The 18839-nt window shown below is 42.1% G+C and overlaps 1 protein-coding gene across 7 annotated transcripts in view; it reads right to left on the bottom strand.

Moving 5' to 3' along the window:
- myo6a (myosin VIa) overlaps positions 1-18839 on the bottom strand; it is an 86900-nt gene that overhangs the window by 41342 nt on the left and 26719 nt on the right. For all 7 annotated transcript variants that reach the window (XM_031800262.1, XM_031800265.1, XM_031800266.1 and 4 more), the window contains exons 6-14: positions 17984-18089; positions 17696-17751; positions 17513-17610; positions 17218-17382; positions 11352-11432; positions 8381-8561; positions 5504-5648; positions 1710-1867; positions 1362-1453 (exon numbers count right to left, since the gene is read on the bottom strand). In XM_031800262.1, coding sequence (XP_031656122.1) covers positions 1362-1453; positions 1710-1867; positions 5504-5648; positions 8381-8561; positions 11352-11432; positions 17218-17382; positions 17513-17610; positions 17696-17751; positions 17984-18089 — 1082 coding nt within the window. The remainder of the gene's footprint in view (positions 1-1361; positions 1454-1709; positions 1868-5503; positions 5649-8380; positions 8562-11351; positions 11433-17217; positions 17383-17512; positions 17611-17695; positions 17752-17983; positions 18090-18839) is intronic.

Below are 18839 nucleotides of genomic sequence, written 5' to 3'. Positions count from 1 at the left end.
AAAATGGACAACGACCCCAAGCATACTTCCAAAGTTGTGGCAAAATGGCTTAAGGACAACAAAGTCTAAGTATTCGAGTGGCCATCACAAAGCCCTGACCTCAATCCCATAGAAAATTTGTGGGCAGAACTGAAAAAGCGTGTGCGAGCAAGGAGGCCTACAAACCTGACTCAGTTACACCAGCTTTGTCAGGAGGAATGGGCCAAAATTCACCCAACTTATTGTGGGAAGCTTGTGGAAGGCTACCTGAAACGTTTGACCCAAGTTAAACAATTTAAAGGCCATGCCAACAAATACTAATTGAGTGTATGTAAAGTTCTGACCCACTGGGAATGTGATGAAAGAAATAAATCACTCTACTATTCTGACATTTCACATTCTTAGAATAAAGTGGGTATCTTAACTGACCTAATACAGGGAATGTTTACTAGGATTAAATGTCAGGAATTGTGAAATACTGAGTTTAAAATGTATTTGGCTAAGGCGCATGTAAACTTCCGACTTCAACTGTAAACAAATAGGCCGATTAATCGCTATTGGCTTTTTTTGGTCCTCCAATAAATCGGTATCGGCGTTGAAAAATCATTTTTTTTTAAATTGGTCGACCTCACAGCGTTATGTGAGCTCTTCAGTTTCTTGGCAATTTCTCGCATGGAATAGCCTTCATTTCTCAGAACAAGAACAGACTGACGAGTTTCAGAAGGAAGTGCTTTGTTTCTGGACATTTTGAGCCTGTAATCGAACCCACAAATGCTGATGCTCCAGATACTCAACTAGTCTGAAGAAGGTCCAGTTTTATTGCTTCTTTAAATCAGAACCACAGTTTTCAGCTGTGCTAACATAATTGAAAAAGTGTTTTCTAATGATCAATTAGCCTTTTGAAATGATAAACTTGGATTAGCTAACACGCGTGCCATTGGAACACAGGAGTGATGGTTGCTGATAATGGGCCTCTGCATGCCCATGTAGATATTCCATATACTTTACATTTGTTTGTATTATTTTATTTTTAAATCAGCCGTTTCCAGCTACTATAGTCATTTACAACATTAACAATGTCAACACTATTTGACCAATTTGATGTTATTTTAAATGGACAAAAAAAAAGACATTTCCAAGTGTCCCCAAACTTTTGAACGGTAGTGTATATAAGATCTGCTCCATTAGAATAGAGAACAGAGACTCAAATGTATTCAAATAAAGTCTGAGGGCAGAAGCTTTGTCTATTATAGCTATCCAGCAATAATACATTACGTTAGCAAGTTCACTAACCAATAGAAATGAATCAAGGTTTCCTTTGCTTGTCAGCTAAGTCCAGAGGGGGCATCGGGGTCTACAGACACAGTGGAAGAAGCTCTCACCTCTTTCAGGATGCGTTCGTTGAAGAACTGCTGCAGCTTCTCGTTACAGTAGTTGATGCAGAACTGCTCAAAGCTGTTGTGCTCAAAGTACTCTGGAAGAGGAAATGAAAAGATATTAAAAAAAGAAGACACTTCAGCTGTAAACCACAGATTCCGACTAATGAACTCTAGCATGCATGTGCAATGTGTGGTTTGTGTTATGTTGTGTATAATGTCCATGGCGAAATGTCTGTTTGATGTCGTTTTTATGGACAATTACGCTGCAAAACCATTTCCCGCCTGAGGGATAATAACGTTTACTACTACATCATACATCACGTAGATATAGCACATAGAGGGGATACAGACCGAAGCCTGCGATATCCAGAACCCCGATGAAGTTGGCGGAGGAGTCGAAGGGGAAGCACTGGTTGACCCTGGTGACCACGTGGTCAAAAAGCCGGCTGTACACAGCCTTGGCCAGGGCGTCCCGCGCGTTGTTTGCCTGCTCCACTTTCAATGGCACCCTGGGAGGGAGAGACAAAGAGAGCACATAATTCCTCCTTCTAGCACTGGTCCTCTGTAGCTCCGTTTTGCAAGCGCCAGCATAGCGGGTTCGATTCCCAAGACCAACCATGTCTAAAACGTATGCAAGCATGACAGTTGCTTTGGATAAAAGCAGCTGCTAAATAGCATACTGTATGTTATAACTGAATACTTGCCTTTTCTGCATGCAAAGTACATTTAAGTACATCTAATCTAAAATCTACCATGTAGTCCGCACAAGGGGAAATTGGATTTGTCAACAGCAAAGAAACATAGCGCTAAGGCACCGACACGCATACAAGAGACTTGAGCAACGGCGGCTGGTGAAATCAATAGCCTAACAATTCATAACAGAGGCAGAGTCAGTTTAAATAATCTTACGCATTCATCACCGTGGGTCTGCAAAAATACTGAGGGCCTGCTTGGTTTCCCAAACGGATAATTGGGTTATTGACATCTTGGGGAAAGAGTGATTGTGGTGTGATAAAGAGCCATGGCAATGAGAGAAAGTATAAGCGTCAAAGAGCTCTGTGAAGGTACTGCGATGTCCCCAGAGCTCGGACTGCGGTCAAGTGCTCAGCTGAATAATCCGAGAAGACCGAGAGAGGGCTATGAATGCAGCGGAGCGTGAAATGTACAACATGACTACCACGTGGACTGAAGATTCTCGTCAAGCTTTACCTTCGCCTCTTTGTTATGCACTTAAAAGGAAAACTCCACTCAAAAACTCTTTTGGTATTTTTAATCATTAGTCCACAATGTTTTGCATGTCAAGTTGAAGCTATTGGACTTCAAGATGCAAAGTGTCACTTGTCACATCAAGATGATGTAAAATGAATCAAAAAGAATCATTGTGATTAAGTGGCAAGTGACACTTGCCTTCTAAAGTTTCTCCTTTCAGGCGGAAGAGAACCAGGATAATGCAAGTACAAGTAGCACTTAGCCATTAAGTACTTCGAGCACTGCTATGTCCAAAAGACACCTCTAATGTCTTGAAGTGAGAGTTGATTTAGAGATTCTCCTCACATACACCTTCACCCCTCACACCCACACACAAACTCTTCTGGCAGGACTTATCCATTAACTCGTCCCCCCTGTGGATCTCCATTTAACACATCCCACAAGACAAGAACTCCCCATTATGATACCAGCATCACACCACCTCTTCTTACACCTTTGCCCCCTTAAGCTCTCAGTACACCTGGGCCCTCGCTCGCCCTCTCTCAACCACAAACCATGTTTCATTTATATTCTCCCAGCCAGTGAGAAACTAACGGTCCACAGCTAAAACATTTAAATACCAGGGTTAAGCCCTGGCCTCTCATTTACAAACCAAGAGGTATGAAATGCCAGAATACTAACAGTAGCGGGGGATGTGTGTATTCCCTATGAAGCTCAAGGTTATCCACCTTGCTCAATGATCTCCACAAAATTATCTCCAGCAGCATGTTATCAGGAAGTTGAGGGGCACACATCTTATTTAAATCACCGTTAAGAGTCTGGTACTGCACTGCGCATATGGGCAGGTTGAGAGAGTGGACTGACCCCACCTGGCTTTGCAGAGATGCCGAGTCCGCCAGTGAATTCAACGTGGTGGGGTCATCACGATTAACATCTCCCCCCCCCCCCCCTCTGCCTCGCACATAAACACCTTAAAAGCTAGTCACTAAACAGGCTAACATTTAGTTACGGCTTTCCCCCTTACATAAGTCATAAAAATAGGCCGCTTAGTGGTGGAGCCACAGACCAAGAGAGCCGGTTGAAATCCTTACCCACCCTTTATAAGTCACATAATGTAACTGTACTCACACATTGTGATTGCTGCTATTAATTAAACAGAAATTAAACAAGCCACGGCACACCACTAATTAATTGCTTAATATTACGCCCTCAGAGGCTGTGTCCCAAATCGCACCAGATCCCCCACATTGTTCTTTTCACCAGAACAATATGGGCCCTTGTCAAAAATAGTGCACTATGTAGGGAAGAGAGTAGGACTCACCCAAAGACGCAGCCAGGCCCGTATAAAGCAGCAGTTAAAGCTTAACTACTGTGGTAAAGTGTCTCTCGCCACAAATGAGACAAACATTAGTGAGGGAGGACATAAGGGTAATTGCACATAGCGACTGGCTTGGCATTCAGGCTGGAGAGCTGAGGGAGCGCCAAGCTGCCCATACAACAATCACTGTCAGGCATAAGACAGGTTGGGCCACGGCTAAATGCACACAGGGCCTTGCCATAGATCAAGAACGAGGCATGCATCCCAAATGGTTCACTATTCCCTATATAGTGCACTTCTTTTGGCCAGGACTCATAGGGGTCTGGTCAAAAGTAGTGCACTACAGAATATAGGGAATAGTGTGCCATTTAGGACACATGCAGGGACTAGGGAAGGGCCCGTATTCATTCAATAGTGGCTAGTTCCTATTTTTACTCAGAGGCACAGCACTACTGTTAGTGACAACTGCAGCACACACACAATACAAATGCACACACACACGCATGTTGGTTCCTATGGTAACTGGCATGTGAACAGTAAGGCATTTGTTAACAGAGCATGAGTGCTAATCATGTGGACCTGACACCATCTGCACAAAGACAAGCCTTCCAATACATATATAGGCTAGAATCACCATATTGACACACATACTGTCTCACATCGGAACGTTTAGGAATTCAAACACATGTCACATGCAATTAAAGAACACATGCGCTACCTGTTATTTTGCCTGTTCTCTCATAAAAGGCAGTGCATGGTTCCCAAAAAACACACTATAGGTCCTGGTCAAAGTAGTGCACCATATAGGGAATAGGGTGCCATTTAAGATGCACCCGCAGTCCTCTCTCCATGCAAGGCCGTTGAGAAGGAAGTGACTTAAAACAGAAATGCTATAGCGCTATACAGTACCAGTCAAATGTTTGGACACCTACTCATTACAGGGTTATCTTTTCAATTTTCTACATTGTAGAATAATAGTGAAGACATCAAAACTATGAAATAACACATATGGAATCAGGTAGTAACCAAAAGAGTGTTAAATCAAAATATATTTTAGAATCTTCAAAGTAGCCACCATTTGCCTTGACAGCTTTGCAGACTTGGCATTCTCTCAACCAGCTTCATGAGGTAGTCACCTGGAATGCATTTCAATTAAAAGGTGTGCATTGTTAAAAGTTCATTTGTGGATTTCTTTTACTTTATTTCTTGATGTGTTTGAGACAATCAGTTGTGTTGTGACAAGGTAGGGGTGGTATACAGAAGATAGCCCTATTTGGTAAGAGACCAAGTCCATATTATGGCAAGAACAGCTGAAATAAGCAAAGAAAAAAAGACAGTCCATCATTACTTTAAGACATGAAGGTCAGTCAATCCAGAAAACTTCAAGAACTTTGAAAGTTTCTTCAAGTGCTGTCTCAAAAACCATCAAGCGCTATGATGAAACTGGCTCTCACGAGGACCATGTCATAGTTTTGATGTCTTCACTATTATTCCACAATGTATAAATTAGTTTAAAAAAATAAAGGAAAACCCTTGAATGAGTACGTGTGTCCAAACTTTTGACTGGTACTGTATGTAATAATAATAATGTTCAAGAAGTCATTATATGGTGACTTACTTGATAACTGTTCCTTTGGCGCCCCCTGCTGTGGTGAGCATGACCCTGGAGGTGAGGCTGACTCGCAGGTCCGACTCTTCCAGACCCAGCAGCTCAGCACAGTACTCCACAGTCTGGCTCGACTGGTTCTTTATGGTGCAGCCACCTGGTGGGCCAGACATACGGAGTAGTTACGTTGTAAGTAGCTAGTGAAGTTGTTAGCAACGTTGTAAGGATGACGTGTAGAATGATGTTGGCGGTTAGGAAGAATGTCAGTGATTTTTATTGAAGACTGAGTAAGCTCTGACCCTGGGTAAAGATGCATACAGTGATTGCACATATTGTGCATTACAGCACGGTCTTGACATATGACATAGATTACAGTTCAATACTGCCCATATCGATACTTAATAACATTATTCCGGTCATAGAGTCATTGATTCTGACAGACCGTCAATAAGGAAACAGCACGATCAAAGTCTGATACTCTTGCTAGCTGCGGGACTATTGAGTTAAAAAAAAAAATAACAAGCTACGTACAGCAATCCAGCTTCACCCTAATCTGGTCTCAATAGTATTAGGACAAAGCCTACAAAACAATTTCACATGATTTATCAGCACAGACGTAACCTTTTTGCCAATCTATTTCATAATGAAACAGGCTTCATTATTCCTGAACCATAGCACCCCATCACTGCCTAACGCTATGCATTTCATTAGTCTCCAACCGTGCCAGGGTTGGACAAGAGGTAGCTACAGATTTTACGCCAACGTGATATAACCACAAGGTTTTTGGTGTCCATTTTCTGGACATTACAGGAAAGACCCGTACAAACCGCCGCAATAGATTTTTCAGCTAACCATTTCCTGGCGGTACTGTCTTCATTCTCTTATAAATGGCCGTTTCCAGTTGCAGGTGGTTCTACAAAAACCAGCAAGGAGGTTCCTCGCCATTTTAGCTTCCCAAATCTAACATTTCCCAGCATCTTCGCAGGTACTAGTCGTTTCTATGCGACGCGGCCACGTGTAGAAGACGACAGTGCGACCAAAACAAAGATCTACAGGCACATCTCAATGGACACAAAACATGGATTTATTCATATATTTCAGAATGTATGTGTTTTTTGTAGAACCACATGCAACTGGAAACTGACATTTCTAAAAGATACTTTCTTTTTGTCCAAATCGAGAAATTAAAATGGCCAAAAACAGGTCATTTCAAAATTATATGGCGTGGTTTGTGTGGGGCTTTCCTGTAACTGAAACCCAACAATCTTTGATTATATCACATTATCTGGCATACGGTCTGTAGATTGACAATAAGCAGGTGAGCCGGGAAAGTAATGAGCTAAAATGGCTAGTTCAAGGGCGACACAGGATAAGGAGAACAGTTTCGGGAGGAGACAAAGGAGGGGATAATGGGAACTGTTTAAGGGTGACAGGAAGAAGGGGGACATTTTAGGGGTGACAGGAATGTGATAAGGGGGATGTTTGGTTAGGGCGACACGGGAAGGAGGTGATAAGGGGTACAGTTTGGTGGTGACGATGGAAAAAGGGAGACAGTTTTCCGTGCGACACCAGACTGCGCTTCTCTCAAAAGGAGCTGAGGCAGGATATCCTGTGTTTCATGTCAGGGACAGGGAGCAGCAGGACGGTTCCCATCCTCATGATCATCATCTTCTCTGACTGGACTCTTTGCTTCAGGTCACTGTAAAAACGCGCCACGGGAGACTCCCGCTGAGTACAAACTACTCGTTTTAAATGCTGCCATGCTGTGCCGCTCTCACTCTCAGAGGGGGAAAAAATAGAATTGAAAGGCAGTACGTTTGAGTTTCACTCTGATGTTCAAAAGGAATGGTCTATTCTCAAAGTGTGACCTTCCTCTGGGTCGTCTGAAACAGCATGTTGTGTAATGTGAAGTCAGTGGGTGGAGGAGAGCCTAAGACATTCACATCCTAATGAATCAGCCTTGCCAAACGAAATAATACACTTGCCCTAACAACAATAATAAACATCTATGAGATTATTCTGTATGATATTATTATAACCGTTGGGGACTTAGAAAGAGACATGTGAAACATTTCATCAATTAAGCCAATGGCTTTGTATCAATAATAAATGAATGGGAGGAGAATGACAAGTCCCAAGTGCCCTTGTGTCGGTGGTGAATAAAAGACATTTCAGACTACAACAAGAGGCCACGTGGGCCTTTAGAAGAAAGCTGAAGATTAAAGTAATTGATCACAGAGCAGAGTTTCCTGGGGACAACAGAAAAATGGCGCACCTACTGCAAGGACACAAAAGAAGATTGAGGGGCCGCGACCACAAAATGAGGGGCCGCGACCAGAAAAACATTGTGGTCGCGGCCCCTCATGAGGAGTCAAAATTTCCCATACCTGGACTAGACAGATGACTTATTGAGGCAACACCACACAAATGAGGAAAATGCAAAAGGTATCTGCCAGCTCTCTGACAAAATGCTACCACTTCCTCAGCATCCCTTAGACGCCCTGGTGCTTTACTCATATTGTCACTGCACTGAAAGAGAGACAGCTGTGTCTTTGTTGTTGGTTAGTGTACCAAATAGTGAGTGGCGTGATATACTCTGACATCTTATAAGCCAGCCATCTGTTAAGAAAGCTTGCAAACAAGCATGCAAAAAAAACCAATGAGGAGTCAGTGAGAGCGAGCGCGAGACCCGGCTCACATGACGTGGAAACTATAATGAGCGCTAAGCGGAAGAGAGGGAGGGAGAGAGAGACCGAGAACCTGCTCACCTGATGTGGAAACTATAGTGAGCCGTGAACGAGTGAGAGACAAAGTGAGAGTGTGTGAGAGAGAAAAAGGACAGTCAGACAGACAAAGAGACGGACAAAGACCGACAGACACCCTGCTCACCTGATGTGCTCCCTGCCTCCTCAAAGTCAATGTTGCCTAAGTGCAAAACCCCGGCCACCACTCTGAACAGGTCCAGCTTTTCCGTGTCATCCAGGCCAATCTTCTTCATGGCCCCGCACATCCTGTTGAAGTCCCCCTGGTCGTCCAGCAGAGGGTCCTTCAGGGGCCCAGCTTTCAGGTGCTGAGGAACCACGGGGAGAGGATGGGTCAGTGACCAGGGTCACAAGCTCTTTACAGAAGGGGTACGGTCTCAAAGATTGAAGGCTTGCATTGTAGCCGTGTTAATGGTGTGCCCCAACGTCAATAAAATGACAAACATATTACCCCATAAAGTAATAAAAAATACCATCCATCTCCCTCACTGGCACGACTTTTTGTATAGATCTGAGATGAGGCAATGCTATTGGACTTTAAGCTAATTGGGCTGATTTTTTAAATGGAATTAGCACATTAAACCTGCATGGAAGACAAAATACATAACATCTCCTGCTCGCTGCGGTAGGAATAGGAGCAAGGATAGTAAGGTAGAGCCCACACCTGGAAAACCAGCAACACAAAGAAGAATGTTACAGTACAATGGTATACTGGCATTGCAATAACAACATACAGTAGCTTCAAACACCAGATTAGAATGGCAGATAAATGGCTTTCATGATAATTGGGCTTCCCTAATATAAAACCTTTTTTTTTTTTTTAAGACGTAAATTTGAATGGGTTTGTAGCTAATGAGACACTCATACGAATCCATCTCATCATTCAACTCAACACTCAAATTTTTTTTTTTCATGAAAGCAATAAACTGACATTCTGTAACTGAAGGTGGTTGCACTGGTTTATGAATGAACTCTAAGGCAATGAGTAATACGTTTCTGCATACAACAGTACAGAGCAGACATGGCCTTGTAAACAACAACCATAAGTTACAGGAGTGAGTAAGAGTGGTTTATTCTTCTCTACAGTAAAATTGATGGCCTAAGGTGATATGAAACGCAAGCCATTACAATAATGGAAACCAAGCAGTTTATTAAAAGCACAATTATACAGTAGCTGCTTGGCTGCATTTCATGTACCGAGTAAAAGTTCCTTGGCTCCAAACTTTCCAGTAACTTTTGGATATCAAATAGAAGGAGAATATTGCCCCGAGTGCCAGTTTATTTATTTAGGTTTATTTGGCAGGGACGATGCACAACAAAAAAATAAGTCTCAGAGCACTCAAATGCGTCCCACCAGATTTCGCTAATAGCTACTTTGCATCTGTAGTCCTCGACTACACCATTAAAAAACCCATTGTACTCTGACATTCTGGTCCAACTTTACGCTGGACACAAAATATGTGGTCCTTTTGACCTCAAGTCTTGAACTCCAGAGAAAAATCCCATCATGCACTTAGAGAGAAAGCATGCAAGGAATCCACCACACTCAGCACCAAAATCTCAAAAATTCACATCATAAAATATAAAAGAAATAATTCTTGTAACAGCACCAAATCTATAATCACCTGATCATCCTGTATTATATAGAGCAGAAGCAGTGCAAAGAGACATACAACCTTGATCAACAACAGTGACAGTAAACATAGTATAAAACGAGGGGGTCCGTCCCAAATAGCACCCTATTCCCTAGTTACTGCACTACTTTCGACCAGGCCTCACGGTGAATAGGGTGCCATTTGGAACACAGACAATGAGCATAAAGGCCTTATTCAGCATTGGTCACAACATGATTCTCTCTAATAGGCCAAACCCAGCATTTATCATGAACAGGTGCTTCCTGTGATCAAAAAGGTACAATCCTCCATGATCATATAACAAGCTTACACACCCCTCTGGAGACTGCCTTCTCCTGGTGTGAACCTAAAAAGGGGCCAAAGGTATCACCTACATATACTGTTCCTAACAGTCTAAAAGAGTCATCTGAAAACCATCTGCTTAGGTAAAACAGACGCTGAAAAACTCCACCCAAAAAGTATTCTTTGTTTGCTTACTGTGTAGTTTTAACTATAGAAATGAAAGTTTATACTAATTGTATGGTTTTAACCTACATGGTAGTATAACCTCTAGTAAAACATACGGCATCAGCAGCACAATTACAAAACATGATATTATCGGATTGAAAACGTCCACACTCAGCGCCACGCTATTTTCTCCCACTGATCTCCCTGACTACATAGAATGGATTAAATCAATGTCCCTCAAGGGGAGAGTAAGAGAGGCATACTGTTGTCCAGGGCATTTCATAATAACAATAAGAATTCATTACACTTGTGAGTCCTGAAGGGGTGTTGCAATAATGGAGAACTTATGCATAATTAATCAAAGGGAGAAGGCAAAGGGAGAAGGCAAAGCAAGGAACTCATTTAGACTGAGCATAAAGAATTCTCATTGATACGGTACTTTCATCTATTCATACGGTCCTCATCTCATTGACTCCTTAATTAAATTGTTTGCATCACATCTCAGATAAAGTTTCCATAGGTGTGTGTGTGTGCGCGCGTATGCATGTATAAATAAGTTGGTTTATCTGAACAGAATGAAAATAAAACAATTGCTAGGCAACTGGTGGGAGTTCTAAAACTTGTAAAAAAAAATATATTTAAGTGTCTCGTTCAGTTAAAATAAAAAAATAGAGTCACTACATCATTGCATCCGCAGACCAAGAACAACGATCGTTATTTGACTGAGCCGGTCGTTTAGTAAAAGGTAAAAGATATTGTGACAGATTCAGAGAGCAAGATCGGGATTAAAGAGTACGTTCTGTTATATTCTCTCAGCACAGACAGTCGTGCCTAAATGCATTTCCAGTTAGTTCTGGAGATGACAAACCATCTGTCATTAGACAGCCAAAAACTAAGCATCAGTGTGAGGATTTTCCTTTGTGGTTATCCAGATATCTGGGAATACCCAGAGTAGGTAAAGACAATCAATATGGAAGGTACATGAAGGAGAGAAAGAGATTAAGACATGCACTGTACCTCTGGGCTCTTGCGGTTCTGAAGGATCTGTTTGTCTGTGTCCTTGTTTGCAAAGAAGCGAGTGCATCCTCTGTTCAAATACTGCAACACAGAGAAATATAACAGAAGATCGCATGGATCAAGATACTGCCGTATGATATATATGCAACAATATCAAAGATTTTAGTGAGTCACAGTTCATAAGGAAATCAGTCAATTAAAATAAAACGAGGCCCTAATCTATGGATTTAAAATGACTGGGCAGGGGCGCAGCCCAGCCCAGCCATGGGTGGGCCTTGGAGGGTTCCAGTTTGGAACCAGCCAATCAGAATTAGTTTTTCCCCTACAAAGGGATATATTACAGACAGAAACACGCCTCAGCACCCTCTCAGACGACCCCGCAAGTAAAGAAGCCGGATTTGGGGGTCCTGGGCTGGCATGGTTACATGTGATCTGCGGTTGTGAAGCCAGTTGGACGTACTGACAAATTCTCTAAAACGACGATGGAGGTGGCTTATGGTAGAGATATGAATATTAAATTCTCTGGCAACAGCTCCGGTGGACATTCCTGCAGTTAACATTCCAATTGCATGCTCCCTCAACTTGAGACATCTGTGGTGTTGTGACAAAACAGCACATTTTAGTGGCCATTTATTGGCCCCAGCACAAGGTGCACCTGTATAATGATCATGGCGTTTAATCCCCCAAAAAATTATGCCACACGTCAGGTGGATGGATTATCTGGATATGCGCTCAATTTGAGAGAAATCTTTGTGCGTATGGAACATTTCTGGGATCTTTTATTTCAGCTCATGAAACATTGGACCAACACTTTACATGTCGCGTTTATATTTTTGTTCAATAGTTATAACTGGCCCTAAATCTATTGAATATCCCATCAACCATGGTACAGGATGGTTTGTCAACACATCAAACAAAATGCATTAGCAGTAATATGGGAAACTAGGACTTTTGAAAGCCATTGGTAAGTAATACAGTGCATAGTAAAAGTCTATACACCCCTTGCACAGTCTTCACATTTTGCTGCCTTAAAATTACATTAAAACATTTTAAAATTAGATTTTTGTTCCTACTGATGTACAACCTACTCCACATTTAAAAAATGAAACGTTTTTTTGAATAAGAATCTTTGCACAACATATACACATCATTCTTTGTCAAAATTGCTCAAGCTCTGTAAGTTTGGTTGGGTGTCATTGATGACAGAACCAGTCAATCATTGTCTCTGAAATTCAAGCACAATTAAGTCAAGCCTGAGCCAGGACCAATCAGGAAAACTCAACACATATTGGAAAGCCAGTCTGGTGTGTCTTTAGCATTAAAATGTGTGTAATTGTCCAGCTGAAAAATTGGACTCGATCCCAGGTTTAGGTTTTCAGAAGACTGAGGCAGGGTTACCTCTAACTTTTTGTCTGGGCTTTACTACTTTCATGTTTACTTTTATCCTAACAAACTCCCCAGTCCCTGCAGGAGATCGGCATACCCGTAATGAAGTCTTTGTTTTTTTTACACTCTGCTCCAAATCATCCATTCTGTTTGCAACAAGGCTGCAAAGAAATGTACTTCATTAAAAACAACAGTCTTGGGTCAAATCATGTACAACAAAACAGAGTGAAACACTCTGGATTTTCAAGTAGTGTGGTGGCAGCATCATGTCATGCATATGCTTGTCACTGGCAAGGAATGGAACATTTGTCAGGATAAAATATGTAAAAGGAGCAAAGCCCAGGTAAAAGGTTTGAGGAAAACCTGCCTTAGTCTTCCGAAAAGCTAACCCTGGGATAGAGTTTGATTTGTTATTGGAACAATACAGTTTTAAAATTACACACAGTACCAGTCCAAAGTTGACACACCTACTCATTAATGAAATAATACATATGGAATCATGTAGTAACCCCCCCAAAAAAAGTTAAATTAAAACATGTTTTATATTTTAGATTCTTCAAAGTAGCCACCCTTTTCACACGGTATTCTCTCAACCAGCTTCACATGGAATGCTTTTCCAACAGTCTTGAAGGAGTTCCCACATATGCTGAGCACTTGTTGGCTGCTTTTCCTTCACTCTGCGGTCTAACTCATCCAAAACCATCTCAATTGGGTTGAGGTCAGGTGATTGTGTAGGCCAGGTCATCTGATGCAGCACTCCATCGCTCTCCTCCTTGGGCAAATAGCCCTTACACAGCCTGGAGGTGTTGGGTCATTGTCCTGTTGGTCCCACTATAAGCCCAAACCAGATGGGATTGTGTATCGCTGCAGAATGCTGTAGTAGCCATGCTGGTTAAGTGTGCCTTGAATTCTAAATAAATCACAGACATTGTCACCAGCAAAGCGCCCCCACACCACATCCTCCATGCTTCACAGTGGGAACCACACATGTGGAGATCTGTTCACCTACTCTGCGTCACAAAGACGCGGCAGGTGGAACCAAAAATCAAACATTTGGACTAAGACCAAAGGACAGATTTTCACCGGTCTAATCTCCATTGCTTGTGTTTCTTGGCCCAAGCAAGTCTCTTCTTATTATCGGTGTCCTTTAGTGGTTTCTTTGCAGCAACCACCAAGGCCTGATTGACACCGTCTCAGTCGATGTTGAGATGTCTCTTACTTGAACCCTGTGAAGCATTTATTTGGCCTGAAATTTCTGAGATTGGTAACTAATGAACTTATCCTCTGCAGCAGAGGTAACTCTGGGTCTTCCGTTCCTGTGGCGATCCTCAGAGCCAGTTTCAACATAGCGCTTGATGTTTTCTGTATCGAGTGACCTTGATGTCTTAAAGTAATGGACTGTCATTTGCCTTTGCTTATTTGAGCTCTTTTCGTAATACGGACTTGGTCTTTTACCAAATAGGGCTATATTCTGTATACCACCCCTACCTTGTCACAACAACTGATTGGCTCAAACACATTAAGGAAAGAAATTCCATAAATTATTTTAACAAGGCACACTTGTTAATCGAAATGCATTTCAGGTGACTACCTCATGAAGCTGGTTGGGAGAGTGCCAGGAGTGTGCAAAGCTGTCATCATGGAAAAGGGTGGCTACTTTGAAGAATTTAGATATAAAATATATTTTGATTTGTTTATTAACACTTTTTTGGATACTACAGAATTATGTGTTATTTCATAGTTTTGATTTCTTTACCATTATTCTACAATGTAGAAAAAAAACTAATGAGTAGCGGTGTCCAAACCTTTGACTGGTACTGTATGTCAAAGACACACAAGAATGGCTTTCCATGAGGTGTTGAGAGTCCAAGTGGTCCTGCCTCAGAACAGACTTAAAAAAAGGTTTGAATATTGCTGTCCATCAATGACTCAGCCAAATTGATTGACCTTGAGCAATTTTGACAAAAACAATGGTTAAATGCTGCCCTGAGAGTTGTGCAAAGTTAGTAGAAGTTCATAAAAAACTATTACAGCTGTAATGGTTACGAAAGGTGCTTCCACCAAGCATTAACTCTGGTGAGTGAAGCGTTGAGCAATAACTACATTTGTTTTTTTAAATTTAATTGGAAACATTTCGATAATTGTAGGACAAAAAAAACAAACTAATGTATTCCCTTTTGAGGGTTCATGTGAAGGTAAACAAAACGTAGCGATTGTATTTCCACATCACTGTCGCTCTATTTCCATGTAAGTCTGTGTGGCCTGCACAGGCGTTCCACATGATGGATTACACTTCGCTGTGAGCGGATTTGCTGTTTACTTGGGTCTTGATCATTCACCATTTGTTCATGGCAAAGAGTGTATTTGGCACAAAATACGTTATTCCTCTCCGTAATTGCCTTTGTGCGACTTTTAATGACTTCTCAGTCGCTTGCTCCCTTCCTGCCTGTCACTAGAGATACGGGCCTGATGAGCGCGACGACAATGTCCCAGGTGGGTAGGAGAGAATAACAAAACAGAACCCGGTTGCTTATCTTGTTTGTAGGAGACGAGTCATTTTCAGCTGGCCAGATGGAACGGAACAAAGACTTTAATTACAGAGATAGGCCTTGAGGAGGATTGTATGTGTCGCTCTCCTCTTCCCAGCCCTGTGCTCTAAACTCCAGACAGGGCATATTCAGTAACAACACTATAGAACATAACAGACATCTTACAAAGCTCCACACAGCCCTGCTGCTAACCCCACTGGGTCTCTGCTGTGCACAAAAGTAATTGTTGTGATCAATACATAAAATGTCATTTTCCGTTTCCAGATCATCAGAAAAATGGTAGGACAGATAAGACTATTCGAGGAAGCAAGGGACCACGGTCGAGCAGAAGTACCTGGCTTACTGCCCAGAATGCTTCGCAGGGGAGATAAATCACAGAAATACAGGGAAACTATGGCCAAACGCAGTACTTAAAATGACACAAATGAGAGGAGGCTGATGAAGAAAATTCTGACATTAAAGTGATGCCCAGCTGAAGAGAGGGGAGATGTAGGCTACCTTTGGAGCCACGCTGAAATGATGTGTCTGCAGCAAGTGATGTTGAAGGTACTGAAATCCCTTCTTTTCCCTGCAACTTCCTTCCTGTCTAGCTGCTCAAACTCTGTTTCAATTCCATGCAATGCTAATCTGCACTGGATGTGAAACAGAGCACATGGGTTGTCTGGGTGCTGATAATTCGATAGAATTTCTAACGGTCAATAGTAATGTCCAAGTTGAGATTTCACTGCATCCCTTAGTTTGACTATCTCCATTATAGTGGATGCTGTTCCTGTCAGGAGCTGGAGTCAAAGCACTTCATCTTCCTGATCAACTACTGGTGGTCTGCAGGGGCGTGCAGGTAGTTCACCATTATTTTGGAGTATTAATGCTATTCTGCAATTTTACATTCATTTCTACAATGACAATTGTTTATAATAAAACTTTTTTTTTTTAAATAAAATAATGCCTTTAAATCTATTACATTCCCTGATAAAATATCTTGGTCAATTTTAAGAAATGTGGCAGTTGATCGCAATTTGGTGGTCCTCAGAACAGAAAAGGTTGGGAACCACCGGGCCTAAAGAGCCCTGGCGGGGAACTTTAAAAAGAGGGGACCAATATTGGACAAAGCAGGAGGGGAGTTTGTACAACTTCCTTAAAAACCTGCCAGTTAACTACAACATAATTGGGTGTCTTAAAAGAATCTCATCCCCCTGACAGGGATCTTTAGACCAATGATGGACAGAAATGGCAGGCACGGAGTTAGTACAACTTCTCTAAACAACTGCCAGCTAATAACAGCAGAATTGGGTGTCGATAACACTGAGTCTGAGGGGAACCAGACAGGGAATTTTAATAAAGGATGAACGATAATGGACAAGGCAGGAAGAGAGTTTGTACAACTTCTCAAATAATCTGACAACTGACTATAACAGAATTGGCTTTCATTTAATTAAAGCGCAATGAAATTGATTGTTACATTTGTGAAGTTTATGGCAAGAAAATAAGCCCTTCTTTAAGGATGGCGGAGACTGCCATCTAGTGGTCTCAGAGGTATGGCGCAACAATAAAAATGAATCCAAACAAGTATCGTGACTTAACATAAAATGATGCTATGAAAATGTCAATCCTAAACACCAAAACGAGTGAGTTTCCTTAATATTAACGAGGAGCTGTTGAGCTGACTGCTTGAGGTGGAGGAGCTGAGTCCTCACTCTCTCACACTGATACGAGGGTCAAGTAGTGTATTTGAAGGGATCGCCCTTAGCAAGGAGCTGCGCAGATTCACAAATCTCAATCGCACGATGACTCGTTATTTGAGATGCAAGGTGATTTGTAGATCAGCGATTCTACGGAGCGCCTTACTCAGGTTGATCTTCTTGAGCGCACAAGGCTCCAAGGAGCTAGCAAAAGGTGAGTGAGTTTTAGGCTGGCCGATAGGCCCCACTTACCCTGAAGGCATCTGGGGATTCCAGATGGAACTTGGTCCTGATGTCCTCGGAGGCTCCGGCACACAGCCGGTAGAAGATGTGATAGTTCCTCTCTTCCTGGCTCTGCTGGCAGATCCTGGACTTCTCCAGCAGGTAGTGGGACACAAAGCCTCCCACCACAGTATTCTGACCAGACAACACCAGTTCAATTAGCAGCAGACGTAGCCAAAGCAAACACTCAAAAGTATTTGAACATTTTCAAATAGTATTTAAAACACTATCATGGGGTTGTCTGTTGACAGTGCTGCTGCTGTACCTTTTCGTTGAAGTGGATCTCTACAAACTTCCCAAAGCGACTACTGTTATTATTCCTGACAGTTTTAGCATTCCCAAAAGCCTCCAGCAGGGGATTGGCTGTGGGATTGATAAAAAGAAATCAAAACACAAATCCATACAGTGTGGTATTAAGTCATGCTGCTGGGAAGTGAGATTTATGTACCTTCAACTATTCTCTCATCAATATCTTGACCTGTTCCATAGGACATTGTTAAGTAGCTACAGGGCAGAAGAAAAAAAACATGTCAGAGTTCATGTGAATATTCTGACTGCACTTCTTTACACAAACCAATAGAAACAGCCTGCCAGATCAGACTGGGGTACGTCCCAAATAGCACCCTACTCCCCTATATAGTGCACTACTTTTGACCAGTTCTGGAAAATAAATGGTGCACTACATGAGGAATAGGGTACCATTTGGGACACAGCAGAGAGAAGGTCATGACTTTACCGAAGGACAAACTTGGTGTTTTCAGTCTTTCCGGCACCAGATTCCCCAGACACGATGATGGACTGGCTCATCTTCAGCACCCTCATGTCCCTATAGGCCTTGTCAGCTGACAAGAGACATCCAGCCATTAGACAGTTTATTTACACTCTCCTTTACCTCAGTGACACAAAAAATGTATCTCAATGGGATCATAAATTAAGTCTACAGTTGCAATAGCCATGCAGAAGGTACAATGAATGCTCCTTGTACGTCCAAATGATTAGTGTTTACATCAGTAACACACACACACACACAAACATAATCCAAATGGGATCCTCAAGATGGATGGTTGCATTAGCAAAGTCAAACTGTACATTGAATGTCAACTGGAAATAGGTCGCGAAATCACACTGAAAATATGCCAAGACAGAGGAAGGCCAAAAAGATCATCAAGGACATCAAACCACCCGAGCCACATCCTGCCCCCCCCCCCCACTATCATCCAGAAGGAGAGGTCAGTACAGGTGCATCAAAGCTGGGACTGAAAAACAGCTTCTATCTCAAGGACATCAGACTTAAATAGCCATCACTAGCCGGCTACCACCCGGTTACTCAATCCTGCACCTTAGAGGCTGCTGCCCTATATACATAGACATGCAATCACTGGTTACTTTAATAAATGGAACACTAGTCACTTTAATAATGTTCACATACTGTATTCTATTCAACTTCAGTATATTTCTGAATTCCATTATTTAACTTTTAGATGTGTATTGTGATTTGTTAGATAGCTCCAATGGTGCAGTTAGGAACACAAGCATTTCACTTTGACCACAATAGCATCTGCTAAATGTGTATGTGACCAATAAAATTTGAT

Source organism: Oncorhynchus kisutch, linkage group LG21, assembly GCF_002021735.2.
Source record: "Oncorhynchus kisutch isolate 150728-3 linkage group LG21, Okis_V2, whole genome shotgun sequence".
In the NCBI taxonomy this organism is placed as follows: domain Eukaryota; kingdom Metazoa; phylum Chordata; class Actinopteri; order Salmoniformes; family Salmonidae; genus Oncorhynchus; species Oncorhynchus kisutch.
This window is presented reverse-complemented; position numbering and strand designations above follow the sequence as displayed.